The 17835-nt window shown below is 45.0% G+C and overlaps 1 protein-coding gene across 4 annotated transcripts in view; it reads right to left on the reverse strand.

Annotated features, from left to right (window-relative positions):
- SPAG16 (sperm associated antigen 16) overlaps nt 1-17835 on the reverse strand; it is a 477747-nt gene that overhangs the window by 224490 nt on the left and 235422 nt on the right. For all 4 annotated transcript variants that reach the window (XM_077319325.1, XM_077319327.1, XM_077319328.1 and 1 more), the window contains exon 12: nt 4700-4885. In XM_077319325.1, coding sequence (XP_077175440.1) covers nt 4700-4885 — 186 coding nt within the window. The remainder of the gene's footprint in view (nt 1-4699; nt 4886-17835) is intronic.

Consider the following 17835-nt stretch of genomic DNA (forward strand, 5'->3'; position numbering starts at 1 on the left):
TTTTTTGGAGCTGCGCTATGAATTGTTTTAATTCAAGCCCAGCGTACATTGTTTTTTTTAAGTTTGGGGCTTTAAAAAAAAAGACTGCTCTTTGTGCAGAAAGCAAATGATAGGGAGGGCTTTGCTTCACCTCCTTGGCATTTTGCTCATTCTGCCTCTTCAGCATTCAACTCGTAACGGGAGGGGGAAACGCTGAAATGGAGTTTGCATTCCTGACGGAACGGAATTCACACAGCTTCGCTTCAGCTTCCTAGTTGGCATCTTCCAGGTTTTCTCGACGTCTGGAATGACATCACACGTTGGTATGGCTCCCCTTAGATATCGTTGTGATGGGAGCCAGGGCTAATGCTTTACCTCGTCCACATTTGTGATTTGAAGCTTAGCTGTGCGAGATCCTCACGAACGGCATTATGCTGAGCACAGTGGTGGTCACTCCCAACGGAATACATTGTCTTTGTCCAATATCACAGAACGTCCAACGCTGCAGCCAGCCGACTTGAGTTTCAGCTCACAGGGAAATGTTACTCATTGCTGTATAAAATTGCTTTTGAGCATTCTGACCATCAAATCTAGCTCGCTGAAAAAGTAAAATCCAATTTTAAATCAGGCATTTGGGGGTGACCTTTGCCAAAAATGACAGCTCTTACAGTTTGGGCTGAAAGGAAACCAGCTCTTTCCTGGGTGTAATTTAACATGCTTCCTTCCTTAGGGAAGCTAAATGGGGCCTTCAATACTATATGACAGTTGCAAAAGCAAAAAAGTGAAAATTGAAAGTGCCAACACTTGCTGATTAGGAGTGTCAAAAGTGGCTTTGACAATGCTGCAGATTCAGATTCAGAGTACCTTTATTGGCATAAAGAGAATGCTGCAGAAACTGGAAAGCGTGTTCCCCATGGATTTCCATTCAAGACAGGAACCCAGGTTCAGAGATGAGGCCTCTTTTCCTTGTGAGCCCCTGCCAGAAAGAAATTTGTAATCTGGGAGGACCCCACACCTCTGACTCCATCTCCCTAAAGTGGGTGGGGCTCTGCAGCCTCAGAAGGAAGGCAGGGTGGGAGAGCTGCTCTCTCTCTCTCAGAGCTGTCCTCTCCTCTCATCCTTGGCCTTTCCCTGGGAACATGCCTTAAAGGTCCAAATAGTCCTGGGCACACATGGACTCTCCCCGAGGAAGGGCCATGATTGGCTCTGTTCTTCCCACTGGGTTGGTGGATGGCACCTTCCCACAGCAGTACACCCTCGTGCTCCATTGGCTATACCGGAGACTTGGCTAAGGTAGGTTGCTGGTCCTCTGTCCCTGCCCCTGCCTTCCCACGCCCCTCCTGTGTACTTCTCCTTGTGCTGGTCCTGGTTGTCAGGATTGTTAGAATCCCTGCCATAAATTAGCCTGAGTTCTTCCATGACAGTTATATTGCTTGGCACCTGGTTGCTCCAGGTCCTGTAATCATGCTAACTAGTAGAAAGTGAAATATATGTTGTTGTAACTCTTATCACTTGTTGGGGCCTCTCGGCTGGGCCTGCTTTCGCTATCAACCGTGGAGAACAGTCAAGGCCATGAGAATGTATCACTGTTTTTAATTGCATGTGTCTCTTCTCTCCTTCTCCCCTCCCTTGGGAACTTTCAAGTTTTGGGCGGGAGAATTGTATTGATAAGAAGAAGCAAATCTGCCCTCAAGTCAGATTTGACTTCGCCAGTCTTGATGTTTGTAGTGCTTCTCAATAAAGCTTTCTTATTATTAAGAAGCTAGTTGTGAGTTCTTTCAACGTCTGACACTGGTTTTGGCTGCCATCTTCCCATGGCTGCTCCTAGATCGGGCTCTGGCTGGTTCTTCCCCCTGGGCCTGAGGTCATGGTTCCAAGGAAGGGCCTGTGAGGTCACCCAGGAGGTTGTCAGGCACTGTGTTGATGGGACTGAGGCCACTGAGAGCTCTTCCACCCAGCTTTTGGTTGGGGCCAAAGTTAACATCTATCTACCTACCTATTTATGGCCCCAGTCAACGATCTTCCCATCTATTTAGGTATTGGCTCACTCCCAGAATTCAATGATTATTACAGACACTCTGTGGATGTATTGTTGCTGTTTTAATCTGTCGTTATTTATTTCAATGAATTTTAAAACTCACTTTTATCTGTTTTAAATTTGCATTTTATATAATTCTGAACACTGCCCTGAGCTGGCTTGCTGGGAGGGTGGCCTAAAAATATAAACAAACACAGTATCAGAAGCATTATTTCTTTATATACATCTGGATGGTCCACACTACCATGATCTCATCAGGTCACAGAAATTAAGTAGCGCCATGGATGGGAGACTACCAGGGAAGTTCTAGCACACGGAAACTAGACATCAAAGGAAAAAAATTATAAATCTGACTTCATCTTGACATGTTGCTTTTCCCCCCCACAGGGGGAGCATTCACCCATTCCACCAACTCACATGAAAGTAAAAATATGGTTTTATTGTTATTTATTGATGATTATTGATGATAACCAGGAGGAAAGCCCATTTAAAAATGGGCTATAGGTAGACAAGGGAGGGCAGAAGGGCCCCCACAGACCAGGGTGGGCCTGGCAGTAAGGCAGGTTGCCATGCCTGCATGGTGGAGAGTGGGTGGACAAACCTCTCCAGGTCTCCCAGTGGCCAGGAGGCTTGAGAATGCAGACTGGCTATGGTGGCACATGGGGATGGTCTTCCCTGCCCTCCTGGCAGCCATGCTTGGATGGATTCTTGGATGGATGTTGCCAGCTCCCCACTTCACTTCCTTCCAGCTCTTCCTCCTCACGCCAAGTGCCAGGAAGCACTACAACGGAGGAGGTGGAGGATGGGGCAGAGAAGAGCCTCTGATTGGCCCATCCACAGGGTAGCACCATCCTATTGAGGGCATGTCCCCCAGTGAGGGCCAATCAGAGTTCCAGCACGTCATCAGTAGGACCATATGCTTTTTATGTGGTATGATTATTTTTTCTGTTTCCCACCCTGTCTCAGGAGACTCAGGGCAAATCATAGACAAGTAATATTACATTTAAAATAAAATATTAAAATAAAATATTAAATAATTAATAAGTCGTTATTAAATTATTAAATGCAGACGGCAGATGTGAGCGTCTCTGTCACTGTTTAATAGTTCAGCTTTGCCACTCTATAGGCAGAATACAAAAGTGCTTGTCATGAATTGTTCACCACATAAATTCAAATTCAATCCTGATTTACAAAATAAAAGTAAAATATTAAATAATCTAAAGTATGCCCACTTGTACAAATACAGAAGCTCTAAAAATAAGAGGCAAATGACAGCTCCAGCATACTTCAATTCCATAATGAAATTTACGCTGTGAGAGATTTAATTATTTGTAGTAATTATTATGCATCGTGAGAAATACTAGGTATAGCAGGCTTTGTAAATATGAAGAGCATAGGCAAATATGCCATTTATTTTAATGAGAAAATGTAAGAGTATTACTAGGAAATGAATGGAATGTTTTTATTATTAATTCACTCAATATCCCTTTGAAATGTAACATTAAGGAAGTCTGGACCGGTGTCGACCACAGGATCTATACGTCCTCTATACTATTCTCCATTAAATGTTACTTGATCAGATTCTCTTATTCAGTTGTCCATCATAACGTAAGATTAAGATGGATAGGAAGAATACATAATGTTTCTTGGCCTGCCAGAACTGGTCATGGTGGAAAACATCTCCCTTCTTCCCGACATCTGATCCTGCCTCTCTCATCTACCCTTGGGCTTCAGATAAAGGGCGGTGGTGGGCCATGTCTTCCTCTTCCTCTTCCTTCCAAGGAACAGACCACCACCAGACCATGCATCTTCTCATTGGTCCATTGCTTCTGACTACACTTGAACAGGCTGCATCAGCCCTCATTGGCCTGGGATCTTGCAGGGACATGGTGTCAGACCGCTCTGTTTTTCTTGCTCCAGCAAGATCTCACCTGTAAGACCTCCAGGAACGGCTATGGGCTGTTGCTTTGGGAACACTGTCCCTATGTCAGCTTTCTTTCTCTATTTGCTGGGATCATTCTCTGTTGGTCTTCTCCCTTCTGGCTAAATCAGCCTTTAAAACATTTTAAAATTGATGCCATCCCCTTCCATATATTCAGAGTGGCTTATAGACAAATTAGTCAACCAGAATATGCAATAAAATTCAGTAAGGTAAAGGTATCCCCTGTGCAAGCACCAAGTCATGTCTGACCCTTGGGGTGACGCCCTCTAGCGTTTTCTTGGCAAACTCAATACGGGGTGGTTTGCCAGTGCCTTCCCCAGTCATTACCGTTTACTCTCCAGCAAGCTGGGTACTCATTTTACTGACCTCGGAAGGATGGAAGGCTGAGTCAGCCTGGAGCCGGCTGCTGGGATTGAACTCCCAGCCTCATGGGCAGAGCTTTCAGACTGCATGTCCGTTGCCTTACCACTCTGCGCCACAAGAGGCTCAACAATTCAGTAAGTAATGGCTAATAAAGTTCATCAGTATATACCAAGGTATAGCAGACAAAAACACCCAAAACCATTTTTAAAAAGGTAGAAAAACAGAAACATCTTACAGACCTTATATGGCTGACAAAAAGGAAGTCCTTTTTACTTCTTCTGCAACTTTCCCCATAAAACTGGCACAACAGGGTTTGTACTTCACTGGTTTACAAACATCGAGAACGACCATAGAAATTATCATAAATGGTCACCTACCTGTTCAGGTCCCAGACTTTGCTAGTTTTATCCATAGAAGCAGAAGCCACAAAATCTCCACAAGAATGCCAAGAGCAGTCCCAGGCTGCATAGCTGTGGCCTTCCAAGGTCAGGATGCAGCCGCCCTTGGAGAAGTCCCAGATCCGAACTGTTGTATCGCCACTTGAAGTGACCAGCTTTGTCCCACTGTATTAAAACAATTAAACAGTGTAGGGTTGATTATTGATCTAAGACATTTTATCTGAAAAGACTGCAGCGAGAAAAGTGGCATATAAGAATCAAATCTTCTTCTCCCTCACAGGGCGTCAGTTGTGAGGAGAGGAAAGGGAACTCTATTGTAAGCCACTGTGAGACTCCTTCGGTTAGAGAAAATGGCATATAAGAACCAATTCTTCTTCTACCTCACATGGTGTCTGTTGTGGGGAGAGGAAAGGGAACTCTATTGTAAGCCACTGTGAGACTCCTTCGGGTAGAGAAAGTGGCATATAAGAACCAAGCCAACACTCTCATCTTCTTCCTCTTCTTCTTCTCCTCCTTCTCCTTCTTCAGAATATCAAAACAGGTATAAGAAACAGTGCATTTAAGCACACGGATATCATCATGACTTTCAGCAAATACCCCCAACGTTGCCTGCCATTATATCATCTATGACAATTTAGAATCAGGGGAAAGGAGAAGCCATTCATGTTCCCCATCTATGTTCACCAAGGTCTGTGCTGAATGGGAAAGCTGATGGAAACTAATAATTATGCCAGATGTGACAACAGTTCACTTTGGATACTCTTCTTATCCCAGAGCAATACATGTAATCAATAACTACCTAAAAATCAATTAAACCAGAAATCATTTTTTTTCAGACTAAAGAACACAAACGTTGACAGCATTAAATCAGATACAGAATTTGCCCCCCCCCCCCGTTTGCGTTCAGAAAAGTTTAACTGGAATGCATGATGAGCACATTAGAGACAATTCTCTAACTTTCCACTGATGATCTCAGCAATATCCCCAGCCTACACTTACAAAAGGCTTTCATTTGCAAATAATCAGTGGCAGATGGCAAATTATGATGGCTTGCTGGCTTTTGCTAGAAGGAGTCTTTGAAGTGAAATCTGTTGCTTATTCCCCTGTTCAAGCTTATTGAGAGAAGAAGGGGATTTGGCAAAGCTATGGAAGGAAAAAAACCAGAGGGGGGAGGGATGATAATGCTGAAAAGAAACTTGGCATAAAGTTTAGTACAAGCCAGGCCTCCAACTTCAGGACAATCACCTAATGTTTAATTAAGGCACTCACGCAGACAGAAACAAATGTAACATAAAACAAGCAGCATCAGAGACCAACGTTTTAATTCTGATGGGAGCCTACCTGCAAGGATGCTTTCTGCAGTACAAACTTCCTTTCTCTTTTCTTCATGTTGGTCTCCAAGGGAAACCTGAGATTTCACACCAATTGTTCCACAGTAGGGGCTTGTTTCCTGCTGTATGACTTCTGCAATTTCTTCAGAAGGATGCAGCCTCTCACTGTTTCACTTTTTTTTTTATTCCCCCCCCCTGCATGCATATGAATGCAGTGACATCATTTGAATGATGACCTCAGCATTCAGTAACAGTGTTAACAGGGTTATAAGTAGCGCTGTAACGCGAAATAAATAATTTTCTAAAAATCTTGGAGGACACATCAGGGAATAGATTCTGGGGGAGGCAGAAAGAGGCGCGTGTGCACACATGACACTGACAACCCCAAAATGAAAGCACGGTGTGTGTGTGGGGGGGGGGGGGACACACGCACGTATTCAAGATGTCTACACTCAAAAACAACGAGTAGAGTCCAATGGAAAAATTAAACTTGCTATAGGCCAGCATTTGGAAAATGTGGCATAAGGGAGGAGAGATTTCAGATCTATGCATGGAAGGGCTGATTTTGGTGAGGAAATTATGTGATTGTTTGCGCCAATGCAGTGCTTTGATGAAGATACTGTAAGGAAGCAACTTGCAAAGGGATGGAATGACAGTAAGCAGGATGAAGATACTGTAGAAGAAGAAGAAGAAGAGTTGGTTTTTATATGCCGCTTTTCTCTACCCAAAGGAGGCTCAAAGTGGCTTAAATTCACCTTCCCTTTCCTCTCCCCACAATAGACACCCTGTGGGGTGGGTGAGGCTGAGAGAGCCCTGATATCACTGCTCGGTCAGAACAGGTTTATCAGAGCCGTGGCGAGCCCAAGGTCACCCAGCTGGCTGCATGTGGGGGAGTGCAGAATTGAACCCGGCATGCCAGATTAGAAGTCAACACTACGCCAAACTGGCTCTGTAAGGAAACTGTAAGGAAACTGAAGTAATTCTTCAACCTCTGGACTAGAGTTTGAGTGTTGGCACTCATTGTTTAAGTGTATGATAACCCTAGGAAAAAAGGCAAAGGGAGGGATAATCAAAGAAGCTCTCCATCCTCTATAAGGTTTGCATGGAAAAAGAGTAAGGTTCTGATCCTGTGTGGTATTAGAGAACCTACCAAATAGGTCAGGTCTTAGTAGAGCTCTGAAATGAGCCGGGTGTGGTGGTGGGGAGGCAGCAGGATGAAGATACCGTAAGGAAAAGGAAGTAATCACTACCAGGTTACAGAAAGAGGGCTACACCAATGCAGAATCAAGGAAAACGTTGGTGCCATCAGAAAAGGGAAGAGGATGACTTTATACCAAACATCCCTCGGGACTTACTGTCAGCAAAAGGTGAAGAAGGCAGAAACCTCAAGCGTAATAGAGGACAAGTGCCTTTGGTATCAGAATACATGATGTAGCTAGGCCAGTGTCTCTAGCTGGGTTTCCCCCGAGGCCCAGGCTGCTAAGCCCCAAGGCAGCAGAGCTCAAGACAGAAAAACCCAGCTCAATGATTCTGGTGTCCTCCAGGTCAGGGGTAGTCAACCTGTGGTCCTCTAGATGTCCATGGACTACAATTACCATGAGCCCCTGCCAGCGTTTGCTGGCAGGGGCTCATGGGAACTGTAGTCCATGGACATCTGGAGGACCACAGGTTGACTACCCCTGCTCCAGCTGACTCCATGTGCTAAGAAAAAGATCAGAGCAAAGCAGTGGCAACGGGAGAAGGAGATAATCCAAGAGGAGAAAGCATATTCTAAACCTGAGTCGCTGCTTCCTTCCTGCTTCTAGGCAGAGAACTGAGGAAGCTGCTCATCCAGGGGTCCCAAACACGGGACAAAGAAATGACGATTCGATCACTTCCATTTTGTAGCCCAGCCCTGGAATCCATAAAGAGAGTGCCATGTCTACCTTCAAGGGTGAGGAGATTCGCTGCCCGCTGCTGGTAAAGAAGGATCTTTGAAGAGAGGCCACCTCAATGGGGCAGCATGCTGGAGTTTGAGGGAGGAGAGGAGCAGCCCGCCAGGGCACTCAAATGAACAGGTGTGACCGAGGTGATCGCTATCAAGAAGCTGAGTTGCTGATTTCCAGTGGTCGGTTCGATTTGGAACTTTCCATTTATAATAATCTCTATATGGCATTCAGCCTTGCAGTGAAGGGCTATGATTCTACTTGTGCCAGACATATGGTTACGATTCTCGTAAGGGCTGCGATTCTCTTCTGCCAGGCATGTGGTTGAGGCCAGGGCAGTGTCCCGGCATTCCAAGCAAGGATTCCCCTGACGGTCCATCAGACCTGTACCTACTCCCAGTGAAGAGGACTTCCGGCTGAACAAGGTGTGATAGGATTGGGTTAATTAGAAGAACATCTGGCCGCTTGCTGCCTTTGTCGTAATTTGGAGGTTTTTACAGGGTTTTTATTGTATTTTAATGTTTTATTCCTGTGAACCGCTGCGAGTCCATTGGAAGAGTGGTGGTATACAAATTGGAAAATAAAATAAATAAAATAAATTCCCACAGCTGAAAGGGATTTAATATTTTGCCCCTAAATTCATTTCCAAGATCTCTCCAGGCCTCCTGCTAGTGGAAACACGAAATCATTTAGTAATTTTAGCTCCCCATGAGTATACTTACCCATGGAAGAGGGTGTATCTTGCAAGAAGCATGAAGCTACTAATTCCCAGTATATATTTCTCCGTGCAAGCAAGTTAGTAGTAGCAACTCACCTTTTCTAACTGCTGGATAGTCCTTCTTTCCACCCCTGTGCACCAGTTTGCCCTCAGTGATTTCAGCTTAGACTTTACAAATGAGCACTCTGTGAAGAACTGAGGAGAAGGAAAATCTCTTTCCCCCACTATTGATTTGCCTCCCCATCCCTTCCCTGTCCTGCAGTTTCTCAGCCCTCAAGCCACCTGCTGTCTTCCCCCAAACTTCTTCCTCTTTTCACCTCACCCCTGTTGTGTGTTTTCCTCATCTCTATTCTTTCGGAGTGTGATTTGCCCCCCCCCCCACCAGTACCATCACATAGAATCACAGAATCCTAGAACTGAAAGGAGCTAGACGCACCATCTAGTCCAACGCCCTGCTCAGTGTATTTATGATAATCTATACATTTCCTCTTTTCCAAAGACTCCCATCATGCACTTTCCCCTGCCTCCCTGCCAACCTCTACCTTTTCTTCCTTCAGATCAACTTGGGGCATATTTTTCTGTGACCTGTTCATGTCTAGTTGTTGAACGTTATTTGGTTTTTATTAACCTCTCTGTGTTTAGTCTGTCAACTCACATAAACTCACATAAACATTTTTACACTGTCAGCCATCTAGAATTCTACAAATGGAAAGGTAGCTAATAAATTATTCAAGAAAATAATTTTTTTTCTGCAAACCTGAGAATTAGCCACAGTTCAGTTGGAAGGGACCTCCAGGGTCATCTAGTTCAACCCCCTGCACAAGGCAGGTCCCTGAGGGGAGGGGGGCCTTCTCTGGGAGCTCCCGGACATATTGGCATCTCCTCCCCGCTTTGGGGGCCCTGCACTTATTGGAAACATTGAAAGGCAAAGCTCTGAATTTTGGAACCCCCCCCCCCCCCGGTTCTGAAAGCCTGAAGCCGGAGGGGGGGGGCGGGGGATTCCAAAAGAAGGGTTCTACTTTGCTTGTGTATTTTTTGATTCACATGGGAGAGCCGCCATGTAAACCTGATATATGACTAGATGTCGACTTTGATTTAGGTCACGGACTATTACCTCCAAATTGAGAACAGAGGCCAAATTAAATTGCTCAACAAAATGAGTTCTTAGGGGTTTTCTTCTTAAAACTTTTTCTCACCACCAGGCTTTGGGGGTCAGGAAGTTTTATTTGCTATGGGCAAAGGCCTTCAGATTTTGGCCACAAAAGAATTTTGCCAGGTATGGAAATGTCACATCTGGTACAGCTATGTTTCTGCGTTCTACCGAACTCTCCCAGGTATAAGGACTTTCTCTAGGTCTGAATTCAGCAGTCCTAAAAGCAACATAGCAGTATTTACGGTCGGACTACAAGGCTACAACTGGGGAGTCCTTGGTTCAAATGTCCACTCTGACATGAGGTTCCTTGGCTGATCTTGGGCCAGGCTCTCTCTTTCAACCTAACTTACCCCATAGGACAGCTCTGAGGAATGGGGTATGTGTGCAATGTTGCCCTCAGCTCCTTGTAGAACAGACAAAATGGAAGTCAAATACACCAAATAAAGACAGTCAACCTGTGCCACAATAGCTTATGAATCTGCATTAACTACTATGGAACACTTGACTTTAAGACATGTATTACAAGTAGAAGCTGCCAAGCCACAGATGCGAGGCCATCATGGCTGACAGATGACTATGAGAAGCGACAGCTAGCATTTTAGCTGCAGAAGGAGGAAGGGGGGGGGGGAATGAATGTTTTAATCAGTTCCATTACCTACCTATCGATTTCTTTTTGCCCGGGATGGTCTAGCAGAATATTTATGAGGTCTATGACATTCAGACATTCATCCAAAGTGCTCGGATTCGTTGAAATAGAAGTTTAGCTTTTCTTGCAGTCTCTCACGTTTCACTTAGAAGTAATTGGTTACTTGGTTGGTTATTAATAAAATAAATCACGAAGCTGAGAGCAACCGAAGGAGAATGAAGTTTATCCAACGGGAAAAGAAACTGGATTTTTAAAAAGGAAGCTCATCGAACAGCTTTTCTCTAGACTAACCGACCCAAAACGGTGTGTGCTGCCAGGATCAGTTTCCAATCCCCCATGCTAGGAAAACAAGGGGGGTGGGGAGATGTTCCAAGCCCTGCACTTGCGGCTTCTTCTGTGCGTCCTGTGAAGAATACCAAACTTGGCTGGCCTGACAACAGATTGGCCCTTTAGTCAGGAGTGGTTTAAGGGTTTGTAGTACCAGAGACAGTTTAAGGACTCACGGGGTACAATTGCAGTGGGAGCAGCCAGACTGGGGGTGGAGGGTCCCCCACTGTGGAAAGGAGTGTCATTCTGAGTGTCTTTAAAGAGGGCAAAGAGAGGAGAAGAGAGGCCACAGCCCTGATCAATGAAGGGAAGGCACCGTGTCGGACCCCTGGAAGTGTGGAGCTTATCGCATGTGCTACAAGGATAAACCGACTCTGCCTTTAGTCTCCTGAGAAGAACAGGGGCCACCCCAGATCATACATACATACATTGCTTTAGGATGCTTAGGGCTGATCCTGCGTAGAGCAGGGGGTTGGACTAGATGGCCTGAATGGCCCCTTCCAACTCTATGATTCTATGATTCTATGATTCTATACATATCTTTATTACGGTCATAGAGCAGCGAAATCAAAACTATTTCACAGTTACAGAAATAATATGGCTAAAACATGGTTTTAATCATAAAATAGCATTATGTTAAACACTTAGACTATGAGTCTGCTAAAATGCAATTTAAAACTAAATGGAAATATAGGTAAGTTTTTCTAATTGCTCTCAGGGTCCGTTAAGTTTTAGTCAACTTCCGCCGCCTATCTATGGCTGCAGCACAAAACCTGGCAACACTATATGTGATGGAACAGTTTGTGTATGTGAGCGGCAGGGAGATATAGGATTGTCCTGAACACCCTGAGACTCTATGTAACCATGGTGTGATAAATATGGAATGAATGTCATTATAAAACTGACAATGCAAAAGCACCCCAGATCAGATATCTGATGGAATACCCACATCTCTGAAACGGCTGAGCAGTCATAGATTATAACGTGGAAGTTTAATTTTAGATGACGAATGAAGATTCTGCTGAAGTTTTCTGGAAAACACAGAATCCTGCCCATTGTTTTGTGTTAATTTGGGTACCAACAAAATACATTTATGAAACCCTGGCTGAGAAAGCCTGCTCTAACCACCACAGCAGACTGCCTTTGTGGACTGCAATTTCACATGCTTACAAAGGAATGACTCCCTTTGAACTCAATGGGATATAGAAGTATACATGTTTACGACAGCAGTTTGAGGCTCCCACTCTCATATTCCGCTGCAAATTTTTGCGTTCTTGTCTGCAGGAAACAGAGTGCTTTGAAGAATAAGAAACTTATCAGCTGAGTTATGGGTTTAATTGTGTTTGCTGGAATGACTACTGAGGTCAATCTTATTCTTTTTTTATAATGTTCACATATTGGTCTAAGACTGTAACAAATAAACTGAATTGGATCCTACTTGTTAACTTTGATGTGTTTTCTTTTCTGCTGGTTTTTAATTTTTAAGTCGAATAATCTTTTTATTGGTGGTGGGCACTGTTATTTGTGATTTTAGGGGCTCTTTATCATCTGGGGGAAAAAATGATACGAATGCCTTTGAGTGCTTCCCAGTATTTGAGTCCACAACGAATCTTGTTAATATGGGATTTAAGATGAGTGTGAGGTTCTGTCAATTACTCCCAATAAGCAGACTTCATTGAAGGAAAATCTCCTTATTGAAAGAATAGTGTACTGGTCCTCATAGGGTTCTTGCTAAGACTAAAGATCCTACCTCTACAGCTCCACCCCACAGTTTTGGTACAAAGCCATTTTTCTGATCAAATGGCCAGGACAGGTGCAGGTACCAGCATAGTCCAATAGATGGGGGGGGGGAGAGATGGCCATTCCCACAGCTTCAAACATGGTATCCCTCCATAAAACCTCTGGCTGGGTAGCTATATTCACACATGCTAATCAATCAACAATAGACCAAAGGCTCATACAGGCTCAAAGACCACAGTGATATGCAGGTAAGACAGGAAACAGCCTGCAGTAAGGCAGGTCAACTGATACAAGCAATACAAGGTAAAAGTATAAAATATGGTTATGACATCAGAACAGTCTGTGGCAAGGCATAGAATCATAGAATCATAGAGTTGGAAGGGGCCATACAGGCCATCTAGTCCAACCCCCTGCTCAATGCAGGATTAGCCCTAAGCATCCTAGAGCATCCAAGAAAAGTGTGTATCCAACCTTTGCTTGAAGACTTCCAGTGAGGGGGAGCTCACCACCTCCTTAGGCAGCCTATTCCACTGCTGAACTACTCTGACTGTGAAAAACTTTTTCCTGATATCTAGCCTATATCGTTGTACTTGAAGTTTAAACCCATTACTGCGTGTCCTCTCCTCTGCAGCCAACAGAAACAGCTTCCTGCCCTCCTCCAAGTGACAACCTTTCAAATACTTAAAGTATTTATTTATTTAAGTATTTAAGTTAAGTATTTAACCTTTCAAATACTTAAAGAGGGCTATCATGTCCCCTCTCAACCTCCTTTCTCTCTCTCTCTCTCCAGCTCCAGCGCCTCTGCTTATACCCCCCAAAGAGCATTCCACTCTGCACATTCCAACCAGTTGGTGGTCTCTGACCCCAAAGAGGTACATTTGGCTTCAACCAGGATCCGAATGTTTTCCGTCCTGGCCTCCACTTGGTGGAATGAGCTCCTGGAGGAGATCAGGGCCCTGTCAGAACTGACAGAGTTCTGCAGGGCCTGTAATATGGAGCTCTTCCACCAAGCCTTTAGTTGGGGCCAATGACTATAAAACATCTATGGGTCTTCCTGACAAAAAAGATACCCCCCATAGAGACACCCACCCTAGGAAGACCCACTGGCAGTGACTAGTTTCCTGGATGGAAAGACAATTGATGCTGATTATTAGACACTGCTAAATTGTTAATAGGTTTTTAAAAAATTGTTGGCTTGTATTAATGTTTTATTGCTGTTTTAATTATTGAACCTGCTATTTTTTAAAATCTATGAATTTTATGAATTATGAATATATATATATGAGCCTCTTGCAGTAAAAGCTCTGACCATGAGGCTGGGAGTTCGATCCCAGCAGCCAGCTCAAGGTAGACTCAGCCTTCCATCCTTCCGAGGTCGGTAAAATGAGGACCCAGCTCAGGACAGTCTCAGGACAGTTTAGAAATTTAATAAATAATAATAATGTAATACAGGCAACAGATGGCAAAAGTGTATAATATGATTTTGACATTGAGAAAGACAGGCCTTGGACAATTTTGACCATTGTGGATTTAATGTTGTTTCACAGACTGACATAAGAGCCAATTGGAGCTGTGTATATAAAATATTTTTAGTCAATTTACACTGAGTCATATTTACTAAATGAGCTGAAAAATAAAAGCATTCTGGAAATCTATAATGGGTTAAGACTAATCTGTGATGCCAGAGAGGAAGCACAAATCCATAATTTCACTGGTGTTGTTTTCTTTAGGAAGTTCTCCCAAGAGGAGCAGAAGAGCCTTTAAGTTCAAATAGCTAGAAATTTCAAATAGTAGACAGCTTATAGCTGTGAGTTTTTTTGGGGGGAAATTCCATTCTCTATCCTGTGTATACTCTACCTTAGAGTCCCTAAATCTTACAAGAAAATTGCTGGAGAGATTGCCGTGTGTGTGTGTTTTTATTGGAAAGTCTGGAATATAAATATCTTAAAATACAAATGACATTCAGTTCATAATTCTTCATATGGTTCTTTTTATAAATAAAAAAAACAAATTCGATTTCTTCAGAGGAGGAAGGTAATGGTAAAGGTATCCCCTGTGCAAGCACCGGGTCATGTCTGACCCTTGGGGTGACGCCCTCCAGCGTTTTCATGGCAGACACAATACGGGGTGGTTTGCCAGTGCCTTCCCCAGTCATTACCATTTGCCCCCCAGCAAGCTGGGTACTCATTTTACCAACCTTGGAAGGATGAGTCAACCTTGAGCCGGCTGCTGGGATTGAACTCCCTGCCTTATGGGCAGAGCTTTCAGACAGCATGTTGGCTGCCTTACCACCCTGCGCCACAAGAGGCTCTTAGTGAGCTAATACGTAACTGCAATAGTAACACTACAATGTTTCTGGCAGAAGTACCGCTTAACTTAGGTGCCTCTTAACTACCACAGCCAATCACAAGCCCTGCTGGGCAAACACCCCTCCTAATTCCTCCCACAGTCTATAAGGACTGGGAAAAGTTTTGGTAGGCACCCCGTTGGGGACCCTTGATCTAGGGCAACAATGATTCCTAACAGTCAGTCCCAGCTACTCCAAAGCAACCTTCCTGGAAATTCCAGACATCGCTTGGAAGTCACCTATTTTGTTTCCTCTTTCTAATCCTGATTTTCCATCTTCACTGTATTTACCGAACTGCCCCGTAGAATGGCAAGTTGGTGCCTTTCCCTGAGTCTGCTTTATTTCTAGAGCTAAGAAAAAATGACCGTCATCTGCCCTTTTAGGAGGCCCTCGGGGGTGGCCAAACTGTAGCTCTCCAGATGTCCATGAACTACAATTCCCATGAGCCCCTGGGCTCATGGGAATTGTAGTCCATGGATATCTGGAGAGCCACAGTTTGGCCACCCCTGTGAGTAATTGGCCACTGAACTTCCTAAAGCTACCAAAATCCTTAACACTCCACGCTTGCAGTCTTTTGCAGTCTTTTGAACACGAGAGGAGAAAGCAGAAGGACAATTATGCTATTACTGTGTCCTTGCAAGCCCCTGTCATGCACCAGAATATGACTTCTCTTTGTCAGTATACAATATCATCCTAAAATAAAAAATCATTATTCTTCATTAGGCATCTTGTTTTGCTTTGTGCTTCTTAACCCTATGTAGAAAAGCTGAGTAAGAGCTGGGATTTTATACCCCACTTTCCCCTACCTGAAGGAGCCCCAAAAGAGCTTACAAACAACTTTCCCTTCCTCTCCCCAACAGCCGGCACCCTGTGGGGTGGGTGAGGCTGAGAGAGCCCTGATATTACTGAAGAAGAAGAAGAGTTGGTTCTTATATGCCGCTTTTCTCTACCTGAAGGAGTCTCAAAGCAGCTTACAGTCGCCTTCCCATTCCTCTCCCCACAACGGACACCCTGTGAGGGAGGTGAGGCTGAGAAAGCCCTGATATTACTGAAGAAGAAGAAGAGTTGGTTCTTATATGCCGCTTTTCTCTACCTGAAGGAGTCTCAAAGCAGCTTACAGTCGCCTTCCCATTCCTCTCCCCACAACAGACACCCTGTGAGGGAGGTGAGGCTGAGAGAGCCCTGATATTACTGAAGAAGAAGAAGAGTTGGTTCTTATATGCCGCTTTTCTCTACCTGAAGGAGTCTCAAAGCAGCTTACAGTCGCCTTCCCATTCCTCTCCCCACAACAGACACCCTGTGAGGGAGGTGAGGCTGAGAGAGCCCTGATATTACTGAAGAAGAAGAAGAGTTGGTTCTTATATGCCGCTTTTCTCTACCTGAAGGAGTCTCAAAGCAGCTTACAGTCGCCTTCCCATTCCTCTCCCCACAACGGACACCCTGTGAGGGAGGTGAGGCTGAGAGAGCCCTGATATTACTGAAGAAGAAGAAGAGTTGGTTCTTATATGCCGCTTTTCTCTACCTGAAGGAGTCTCAAAGCAGCTTACAGTCGCCTTCCCATTCCTCTCCCCACAACGGACACCCTGTGAGGGAGGTGAGGCTGAGAAAGCCCTGATATTACTGAAGAAGAAGAAGAGTTGGTTCTTATATGCCGCTTTTCTCTACCTGAAGGAGTCTCAAAGCAGCTTACAGTCGCCTTCCCATTCCTCTCCCCACAACAGACACCCTGTGAGGGAGGTGAGGCTGAGAGAGCCCTGATATTACTGAAGAAGAAGAAGAGTTGGTTCTTATATGCCGCTTTTCTCTACCTGAAGGAGTCTCAAAGCAGCTTACAGTCGCCTTCCCATTCCTCTCCCCACAACAGACACCCTGTGAGGGAGGTGAGGCTGAGAGAGCCCAGATATTACTGAAGGAGAAGAAGAGTTGGTTCTTATATGCCGCTTTTCTCTACCTGAAGGAGTCTCAAAGCAGCTTACATTCGCCTTCCCATTCCTCTCCCCACAACAGACACCCTGTGAGGGAGGTGAGGCTGAGAGAGCCCTGATATTACTGAAGAAGAAGAAGAGTTGGTTCTTATATGCCGCTTTTCTCTACCTGAAGGAGTCTCAAAGCAGCTTACAGTCGCCTTCCCATTCCTCTCCCCACAACAGACACCCTGTGAGGTGGGTGAGGCTGAGAGAGCCCTGAGATTCCTGCTCCGTCAGAACAGCTTTATCAGCACCATGGGGAGCCCAAAGTCACTCAGCTGGCTGCATGTGGGAGAGGAGCGGGGAATTCAGAAACATGAGAAATGTGTGAAAAGGCACTCAGGGCTCTCTTACCATATTAGAATAAGGTGGCAGCTTCTCCACTCCAGACACCAAATACAGGAACTGGGCAGGATCAGTAGGGAATCTTTTGAGAAACTTCAATGGCCCAGTTTCCAGGATCTAGTTTTGGTGGCAAATGAGGCAAATCAGCCTGTGTGGTATAGCTGCCAAACCCCCCCTTACAAATGGTGGGGGACAAGGGGGACTTACCAGCAGAAGGGGGAAGGCAATAGAGCCAGTAACACAGGACAATCTGGTATTTGTGCAAAAGCCCTTATTGCAGAAGCTGGTTTTGGCTCGCAGAGTTTTGGGCCAAATACCAGAATGCCCCCTGTTGCTGATGTCATGATGATCTCGTTTCTAGTGTGTAATGGACGTGAGGTCACTGCGTCGCCAGCAACGTGGCTGCCCCATCAGCCTAGGCCAGCTGATCAACAGCAAGGGCTGGCAGCTGGGGGCGGGGGGTGGGGGGCTGGGGGCAGGGGACCCCACCCACCCCACCCCACCCCAGAAGAGGCTCAGCAGCCCTTGAGTGCGAGCGATAGAGTTGTCCCTAAAAACCAGGCAGCCTGGCATTGTCGATGAGCAATCTACATCCCTACGTACTTTGGAATCAGCT

Source organism: Paroedura picta, chromosome 2 (assembly GCF_049243985.1).
Source record: "Paroedura picta isolate Pp20150507F chromosome 2, Ppicta_v3.0, whole genome shotgun sequence".
In the NCBI taxonomy this organism is placed as follows: Eukaryota; Metazoa; Chordata; class Lepidosauria; order Squamata; family Gekkonidae; genus Paroedura; species Paroedura picta.